The 9,631-nt window shown below is 32.7% G+C and overlaps 3 protein-coding genes across 4 annotated transcripts in view; all 3 read right to left on the reverse strand.

Annotated features, from left to right (window-relative positions):
- Positions 1-5,855, reverse strand: part of LOC145325981 (protein sel-1 homolog 1-like) — a 25,607-nt gene extending 19,752 nt beyond the window's left edge. For both annotated transcript variants that reach the window (XM_080169035.1, XM_080169034.1), the window contains exons 1-9: positions 5,724-5,855; positions 4,948-5,017; positions 3,954-4,101; positions 3,415-3,515; positions 3,107-3,189; positions 2,149-2,286; positions 1,684-1,780; positions 1,201-1,330; positions 5-128 (exon numbers count right to left, since the gene is read on the reverse strand). In XM_080169035.1, the coding sequence (XP_080025161.1) occupies positions 5-128; positions 1,201-1,330; positions 1,684-1,780; positions 2,149-2,286; positions 3,107-3,189; positions 3,415-3,515; positions 3,954-4,101; positions 4,948-5,017; positions 5,724-5,778 (946 nt within the window). In that variant the 5' untranslated portion in view covers positions 5,779-5,855. The remainder of the gene's footprint in view (positions 1-4; positions 129-1,200; positions 1,331-1,683; positions 1,781-2,148; positions 2,287-3,106; positions 3,190-3,414; positions 3,516-3,953; positions 4,102-4,947; positions 5,018-5,723) is intronic.
- eIF1 (eukaryotic translation initiation factor eIF1) lies at positions 5,838-8,123 on the reverse strand. Its single transcript, XM_080169038.1, has 6 exons — positions 7,983-8,123; positions 7,676-7,719; positions 7,430-7,467; positions 6,684-6,758; positions 6,403-6,493; positions 5,838-6,175 (listed from the first exon to the last, which is right to left on the reverse strand). Exons 1-5 carry the CDS (start codon positions 8,075-8,077, stop codon positions 6,410-6,412), a joined length of 336 nt encoding a protein of 111 aa, XP_080025164.1. The 5' UTR covers positions 8,078-8,123; the 3' UTR covers positions 5,838-6,175; positions 6,403-6,409.
- Positions 8,103-9,017, reverse strand: LOC145325983 (uncharacterized). Its single transcript, XM_080169037.1, has one exon. The coding sequence runs from the start codon at positions 9,015-9,017 to the stop codon at positions 8,253-8,255; it is 765 nt and encodes a 254-aa protein (XP_080025163.1). The 3' UTR covers positions 8,103-8,252.
- Positions 9,018-9,631: the final 614 nt, after the last annotated feature.

Genomic DNA, 9,631 nt, shown 5'->3' on the forward strand with positions numbered 1-9,631 from the left:
AATTCCTGGTAATGAAGTTGTCCCAGTCCAACTTGGGCTTGAATATCTCCCTTGCCCGCCAGTAGCTGATAATATTCTATGAGATCATTATCCTGGATTCCACTGTACCCGCCACCCTCTTGCTCATCCTAAAATTTAAAAACTTAGTGATCTGTACATGCAAATGTTAATCTCATACAGAGATTTTATGATTTTCATTCTACTATTTGTAAAAAGATCTATATTTCGCCACCTAATTTTTCGGTGCGACTAAAAATTAACTGGTTCTTATCCAGGAGATATTAATCGGATTTGAAGCTATACTGGAACCGATTTTACAGAGATAAAATAATTTTCAAATTAATTTATCAGTGGGAGTGCACATTTTGTACCTATTTTGACAGAAAATCTAAAGAAATAATTTGAAAATGTCAATTTCTTCTGAAAGAAACATCAAAGATCTTTTTGTGTTGTTGAAAAAGGAAAAATAAAATATCAAAATCTAAGATATTTGTCAAAATATTTGGTTTAGTTTTGTATTTATCAAAGGTTTTCCTTTCTAATATAACTATTCAAGATGTTTTTAAAAGCGAAGCTTTTCTATAATTAGGGTCGGTCCGTTCGTCCGTCTATACGTACGTCCGAGACAGATAGCTTTTTTCCCGTTAATTTAGGCATGTTAGAATTGTCCTATCGATTTCAAACTTTGCATGGTGATTTCTGTAGTAATTAGGTACGATTTAGAAAGCGTAGCAACTCTATAATCATTACCAGAATGTCCGTACGTCCATTTTAAACATGTTGATTTTTCTACTTTTTAACAACAATTTTTTATGTGATCTAATTATCCGTTTGCTCTGATTTTTGGTATATTGATTCCTGTGACAACAAAGTACAATATTATAATCGAAGCAACTCTATAATCAAGTCCTAAAAATGTAAGTATGTCCATAAACATTATCATCTATCAAGCAGTTTTTCAACAAATTTACCAACTATTTTGATTCGACTCTTATACTCTGATTATTCAGTTCTGACATTATACAAGTGTTAATGTCCGTTTGTCTTACCGTTTCAGTGCTTCGCTTTTATAGATGTTGTCATCCTTGTTAATATAGGAATTAGAAAAAAAAATTGCAGTAAAATAGCACATTTTAGACCAAACGGATTTAAAATAAACGTTACATATCATTGCAGCTGTTTCCTACTTTATATCCTTACCTGCAGTCTAACTCTTTGGATGGAAGATCCGCCGCTAAAGGATACTTCGTCCGCGACACTTGCCGCCGCCCGCCGATAATAGTCGAGAGCCTTTTCACAACTAGCGGCAACACCGATACCGGCAAAATATCTAAGCAAGAATATTTTTTGAAAGAATTTAATTTGTGAGTCATATTCTAACTTTCTAGGGTAAATTATTATTTTGACTTAAAAATTATTACGTTTCTGGACGAATTATAATTTATTACCTTAAGATTATATCGTTAACTTAAGAATTATGGTAAGGCCTTAAAATACGATTAAAATTATGTTGTGTTAGCAGCTAAAATACTGTTTAATGTACATACATGTTCAGTTTAAGTAGGTTTCAGCCGCTTAATTTGCAAGTGATTGCTACAAGCTCTCTTTTAATGACAATTCAGAAGGGCAAGAACAAAAAAAGTCTCTTCATACAAACCAAACTAATTTAAATTATGGTTTTACCTGTAACCTAGGGCCATCTGTCCCCACTGAGATCCTCCAAAAGCAGCAAATGTGTAAAGAAGGAGAGCTTTGCTCTGACTGGAATGTTTCTCAGTACCTAGGAAATATTTTAATTATATAAAATATCTTTTTTTGATAATTATGAATTCAACCCTCTTCCCCCTCCCCCCCCCTCAAGAAATGACAGCATGTCCCCCAAACACAACTTTTTTCTGAGTGAGGGGATGATAGAATTTTTGTCTCACCACTTCAAAAAAGTAACTTAAAAATTTAACAAGACCAGTAAGTAGATTCCCTGAAAAGTAGATCCTAAGCAGTTACCGAGATCTTAACCTTCAGACAGACATCGATGCACTTTGTTTTATAGACTGAGAATAACAATAAAAAAATAATCACAAGTATAACGAAATGTACATAACTTTTTCCGTTGTTAATTTTTTGGCGGATTTTGTTCAGAGTTCTTACCGGTAGCATAAAGGAACCCAAGTCCCATTTGAGCATCTGGCATTCCCTCGTTGGCATACTTCTGGAATACAGCGGCGGCTTCAGGTATATTTTGGCGGGTGAAAACTCCCAACAGCTTTCCCCATGCAACAGTTATTTCTAAAATTTAATAAATAAAATGATGATCAAAGAAAGTGTCATTAAGTTAAAATAAACAGAATCTTGAGATTACATAGATTTATCATAATAAGATTTTTTTACAATTTTTAATTTAATGCAGTTGAACTGAAAAACGGGTAAAATTGGCAAAAAAGGATCTAAAATTCTAGGGAAGCTATTTTAAAACATAATTCGTATTAAGCACTATAATATCTTCAAGAAAATAAGAGGGGGGGGGGGGTTAATGCAACCATCTCGTAATCAGTGAGCAAATGGCACTTAGAATTCGAATTTCGATCTGAACTTTTGCATGAGTAATCCTTGGTAGATCTATTTTCCCTAAATCGGACAAAAAGTTGGAAAAGTAACGGCTGGCGGCTCAGCCGTTTAGCCGTTTTTTGCCTATTTTCAGGGTAAATTCATCATCAATTACTTAGAAATCAACTTTTTAAAACATATTTTTAGTTTAATTCATGTAAAATGATAGCAATAATCATTTTAAAAACTTCTAGTACCAAAAGCTACCGTCTAAAACCGTTTGATAGCGTTTTGGAGTGGAAAAGAGTATTATGTGGCAAAATGGCAAAACGGCTGAGCCGCCAGCCGTTAGCCGTTACTTTTCCAACTTTTTGTTCGATTTAGGGAAAATAGACCTACGAAGGATTACTCATGCAAAATTTCATATGCTCACTGATTACGAGATGGTTACATTAACCCGCCCCCCCCCCCTTCTTCTTTAAATATATTGGTGGAGGAGGGGAGTATTCATGCATTTCTTCTAGGATAAATTCTCTGGTCTGGTGGTGAATGTAAAAAGTACCTGCAGGTGGATATCCTGATTCTGCCAGGTCAATCATATCCGACCAGGCATCAGATTTATACGGCTGTACAAAACCAGGATATCTAAATGGAAAATAGACAACATTTAACTCATATATTTAAAAAATCTAAATTTTCTTTGCAATTTTCTCGCGAAAAAAAGTTAAGTCACAAAAATCAACATTCCTAATCCGCAATTTAAATTGCGGATTCAGATTCTGAGTTCAAAAAGGGACCCAAAATTGGACGGATTTCGGATTTGGATTGTCAGCCCTAATTGTATTACCTACATATTTTTTAAGGATTTACCTTATACTTTTAGCTAATTTTTCGAATCTCTCTCGTTTAGCTCTTTGTTCTGGAGTTTCTGCTTGCTCCTCAGAACTTTCTATCACAGTTTCAGAAGTGTCCTGAAATTAAGAAATAAAATCAATTTTCAAATGAACCTTCAAGTTACCTAGTAAGTGGTTTATTTAGTTTTCTTGATTTATGACAATTAATGGATGCTATATTATATCTCAGGGGTGTGTATATGGTGCATTTAATCCCCTGCAAAAGGGGGGGGGGGGAGAGGAAAAATTAAAAATATGTGGGGGGGGAGAAAAAATTAAGGCTTGGTAGGTACTAAAACATTTTTTCCCCTTCCTGGGGAAAAATACAGAAAAAAAACGTGGAAGGGGTAAAAAAAATTAAATGAAGAGAAAAAACCAGGGAATGGAAAAAAGTATTTTGCAGCCGTGGATAAAAATGAATCTTCTGCAGAATATATGTAAGATATGACATGGGTGTATATTATACACCCATGTCATATCTTACATTCACAGAAAATCATAAAAAAGCCTAATTACCTGGCTTGATGTGCCAGCATAAGGATCTTGTACAGCGTCCTCGTGTGTAAATGATTCCATAGTTTCTGGAGGAGTGAAGCCCCCACTCGAGGACTCAGTTTCTAGTCTTTCTGGCCAATTTTCAGATGCTATTATTACGTCATCGTCACTTTAAGTTTAAAAGATTATATAGTACCTATATAAATATACAAAGAAAATTGGTGTACTTCTTTTAAAGTCAAGTAAGCCTATCGAGCACTGCCCCTAACCCTATTATTGAAATAAGGGGAAGAGGGGGGGATAATTTTTTTTCTACTATGCCTACCTATACAACTAAACCTGGCATTATCTGAAGTAATAACAAAAGAACGAAATACTACTATCCCCCCACATTTTGATTTTTTTCAAGATAGGGTATTTTTTCTTGGTCATAACCAACAACTGAAATAATTACGAAATACTTTTTAGAATTAATTCTGTTGTTGTTTACACATGGCTTTTAACTAATAAATCATAAATTTTCTTTAATTACATTTGAGTCGCCTATTCTTATGCGTTAGCTTGTAACAAAACTTTTTAAATACTATTTGTGTAACTTTAAACTATCCCATTCTATCAGGGTGTCGGAGCCGTTTAATTTTGATGCGGCTCCGGCTCCGGCTCCTACCTTAAAATTAATATATCAATTTTTTTTCATTATTGAATTTGATAAAATAAAATAAATAATATAAAATATTTTGCTTTTATTTGATTAAAGCTATATAAAAGTAGAAGGATGTGTGTCTATTTGTTAAGTAACAATAGTTTTTCAGTTTATTATATGGAAATAGACCGTTGCCAAATAATAATATTACTTAACTTTAAAAAATCATTTTAGCTAATCCGGAGCCGGAGCCGTTTTTAACGAAAAATACGGCTCCGGCTCCACCAAAAATGTTGCTGCTCCCGGCTCCGGCTCCGAAACACTGCTTTCTATAGTATAATAATATCAGGGAAGTGTATATAATCTTTAAACCTAGAATATTGTTTTGCATTCCCCGTATTTTCATTCGTGTCCTGTGCACTAGATTTTTTATTTATCTCGCCTGAAACAATTTTTTTTGTAAATATTGTCATATCTATGGCATCTCAAAAGGAAATAAACCTAGCATTATCCTAAAGATCTTGTAATTTTAGGTACTAAATTTTAATTTTAATTCATTAATCCAAAGTGCTTTTTACAATGATTACCATTCCTTTAAAAACAGGGGTGTGTATTCTGCAAATTTGACCCTGCTAAAAGGGGGGGAGGGGCGGGGGATAAGAAATATATGGTTGGGGGGGGGGGGGGGGGGGGGTTGGCATGTAAAAGTTGAGAGAACTAAAACATATTTTTCCATTTTTTCCCATCGTTGGTGAAAAAATCTAAAATAATTTGTGGGAGGGGGAATAATATGATAAAATAAAGTCCTGAGAATATTTTTCCATTTTTTCCCCTTCCTTGCCGGAAAAAAATAGAAAGAAAAAAAAATTTGCAGCAGGAAAAAAATAAATCTTGTGCAGAAAATACACCCCTGGATATAAACTATTTATTTAATGTTTTAAGGTTGGCAAAACAACAAACTTCTCATAAGGTACCTAGGACGTAGGTATTATTGAGAAAAAAAAATTATGCATCAATGAATCTCAAAAAAAATATACCTAATCGAGATTTTTATCCATGTATATGATATTTATAACTTTATATGATTTTAATAAAATCTTTAGATTTCAAATAAATCTGAGAAATAAAAACAATAATATAACATTTACCTGCAGCGCAGCTACAGAGAAGGAGCAAGACACCGCACAACCCAAACTTCCTCATCCTTGTTTATGTCACAAATAATTTCACAGAAAAATCATTTCATTTTGATTTTTAATGTGTCTGAAAAAAAAGTCATTGATAATTTGTTCAATTACAATAAAATCGCAATTTTGAGGTACCAAATTAGGATAATTTTGGTTCTTAAATTCAAATGACAATTGAAATGAAAAAAAGTAATAAAAGAACATTGATAAACATTCGCTATACAACAAAGTAGACATAAATGAGTTAATAATATGTAGGTAGTTTGTTAACATATTAATTTGATTAACAGCAGAAATTATTTTTTTTGTGATATAGATAGGTAATTTAAGGATTTGTGTGTCTTGATTTGGTGGATTTATCGAGGCTGTAGACAGAAGGGAAGGATGGCTATATTGTTTCCAGATTTCCAATCCTAAATATATGTAAAGTTTAGAAAATAAATAAGCTGTAATGTTAATATGGAGGAAATATTCATTTTTGGCTCTATAAAGCCCAGTGTACATATGACTCTTCATTGCATGTATAATTTAGAAAGCATTGTAACTCTAAAATCATTGCTGAAGTACATTAGAATTTCTTAACTTTTTTTGAAAACATTGTTTTCATATTTTCATTGATTTTAGAAAATGTAATACCTACCTTGTTTTTAGAAACCGTGGACCTTGATCTGATCAGTCTTAACGAGCTGACATGTTGTCAATAATGTGCAGATATTCTCACGCTGGTCACCCTGTAACAAAACATACTAGTTATACAACATTTTTACATTTACACCACGTGCCTTTACCCTATAATTTAACTATATTATGCTTGGTAATATATAATTCATAATCTTCCATATTTACTTTTACTCTTAAATTTGTGAAATTAATTCTTTACGTTTTTCAGTACATAAACAGGCAGGGCCTCGAACTTTTTACCTGGAGCTGAAGAACCTCTCCGTACTCGGGGTGCTCAACAACAGTGCCGTTACATGCAAACTCTTTCTTAGCAACCTTAACAGTTTAAATTAAGAAAAATCATTTCATGAAAATGATTTCTTACATAAATTACAAGAGAACCATGTTATAATGGAAATTGAAATTACGTATGAAAATTAATAAAGCACCCAAAATTAGTGATGGGAATCCGGATCCGGAATCCGAATCCGGAATCCGCCCAATTTTCGGCCTATTTTGGAATCCGAATCCGGATCCGGAATCCGTTTTTTATAGCGGATTCCGGATTCTAAATTGGTAGGCTAAAATTACCGTCTTGAGTTTTTTCTTACAACTCCCTCTTAAATTTTTTTGTACATAACAAATTTTAATAATTACTAATGTGATGTAAATGTTTAACACTTTAAACAAATCAAGGCTTCAACCAAGTAACATAGTGTTAAATTAATGAAAAAAGCTATCCCTCTGTGACGGACGGCCTTTTAAAATACTGCTAGAATCCGGAATCCGAATCCGGAATCCGCCAAAAATAAGAATCCGGAATCCGCAAGAATCCGTCACTTTTTTTGACGGATTCCATCAGAATCCGGAATCCGAATCCGGCCCAAAAATTCGACGGATTCCCATCCCTACCCAAAATAAAGTAATCTGTAAAGTCTACCTAATGAATGTGTGCTGTGTGGTTAAGATAATAAATGACATTGAATAAAGATAAAATAATGCAATACCTTGATGATTTTCTTCAGATCGTATTCTTCACTCAAACCTTAGCAATAAAAAAAAATAATACAAAAATGATATAAGGAATAGTTTCACGAAGCTCATTTACCGCATTAAGGTACTTTGAGTAGGGCTCCATAATATATTTTTGTAATTTGTTATCGGGTTTAAATGCAAATAGTAGAACTAACCCAAATACCACAAGTATTTGAATATTTTATGAGAATGTAGGCAATATAATCTAATTTTCATACCTTGAACTGTGGTTAGTGTTTTTCTGCCGTTACGCTGTTGGATTCTATAAAAATACAAAATATAACAGAAACACTGAAGTTAATGTGAAGAAAAATATATCAAAGAGTTTGACATTAAAAACAAGGATGATAACATACATATAGCGCAGCTGAACAAATCAGAACAAGACAAACACAACTTAAATTTTGAGTAACAACGCATTTGATATTCGACATTATTCAGATGTTTCAAAGAAAATGAGGACGGGCTTTAAGGATTGTTGTCTGCTGGATGGGAAAAATGTCCAGAATATAAAACTGAACTTACCTGACGTGAACAAGGCCGTCCTGCACGGACATATCATCACCCTTGGCGGCATCAGCAAACGGGTCAAAAGCTTTCAAGTTCTCAATATTAGCCATTTTGTAGGAGTTAGGATTTATCTACTCTGAAATTGTTGCATTTTTAATATTTCAATATTTTTTATATACAACGTTTCATGTATCAATTTTTTGAGGGAAAAAAATAGGAATTCATATAAAAAAAAATAATCACAGCCGTAGGAAAGGTATTTTTAGAGAAATTTCACTGTTGATTTTAATTCTCATTGTTAAACACTAACAAGATCAGTCGTGCTCTTATTCTAGCTGGATCTGATACGGCTTTATTGGTGTTTTCAGTAGATTTTTCTGCCGTTTCCGCGACTAACAATGATTCTTCCAGCTTCTTATTGGCGTTAGCCTTAGCAATTTCTCTGATATTACCCTTCATTTCTTTAAAATAATCAATAAGAATTTCAAAATCAGAGTCCTTTATCCTCTTTTCATAGAGGGCGTGTCTCACCAGCCAGCTCTGTCGGTTTGAGTTGAATTTCCACGAATTTCTGGCACTCTTCCACAGTCTTAAATAACTTAAAGCTTCGATTTGACCTTTCGTTTCATGTTCAATATTTTTGTTTTGCCTTAGTAATTTCTTTTGTTTTTTAGACAATTTCTTAGGGTTTTCATTATCAGTGTTTTGGTTAGAATTATCTTCAGCAACAATCATCTTAGGTCCCTTACCTTTATTTAAACTCGGCAATTCTTTTGAACTTTCGTCAGCTTTTATCGATTTATTTTCGATATTTGCTTTCTTTGACTCAGATAACTTGAATGAGAATTTTTTGGCACTGTCCGAGTCAGAATCTTTCTTCTTTTTCTTTTTGTTAGAATCAAGAGAGTCTTGAATTTGATCTATTTGGTTTGCTATTTCTTCTTGCACAGCCAGCTCACGTTTTCTCTTCTTTTTCTTTTCTTTCTTGCCTTCAGAAGGGAGCATAAAATCTTCATTAATTGAATCTGCTTGCTCGTCCATTTTAGTCATTTTTATATGATAATGAATGACTTTAAGTTTTGACTGAAAAGTATACAAAAAGTAAATAAAACGTGTTTAGATTTAGTAATTTATATATACAATCAATGCCAATTTATTGGATATCCATTCAAAATAAACGAATTACAGACAGAAATCACGATATGAAACTTTTTAAAGATAACTTTTCTTTTGCCAACCTTTATAAAGCTTATTTATTATTCATTTAATTTGAAAATATCATCATTTTTATGAAAATAATTTATCTTTCTGCTACCACTTGGCAATTGGATAACAAGACTAAAAATATTATCTTATTGGTTGCTACAATTCCTAACTCGTGTATGTCTCCATCTTATTGGTTGTTACAATTATTTAGCGGATTTTCTTCATGTGTACACTGACTAAACAAATTTTGATTCGTGGATTTTCTCGATCAGCTGTTTTTATGTCAATATTCAAAAAAATGTCGTCTTTTATAGTGAAGAAGACTAAAAAATCATAAACTAATTACAAAACATATAGGAAATAAATAAATTCATGATATTAGTTTGATTTAAAATTTTGATTTTGACAACGCCAGCCCAAAAATTAAGAAGAGGAAAAGTATTATATCAAATGATTTT

Source organism: Acartia tonsa, chromosome 8 (assembly GCF_053477335.1).
Source record: "Acartia tonsa isolate MP-2025a chromosome 8, ASM5347733v1, whole genome shotgun sequence".
Lineage (NCBI taxonomy): Eukaryota > Metazoa > Arthropoda > Copepoda > Calanoida > Acartiidae > Acartia > Acartia tonsa.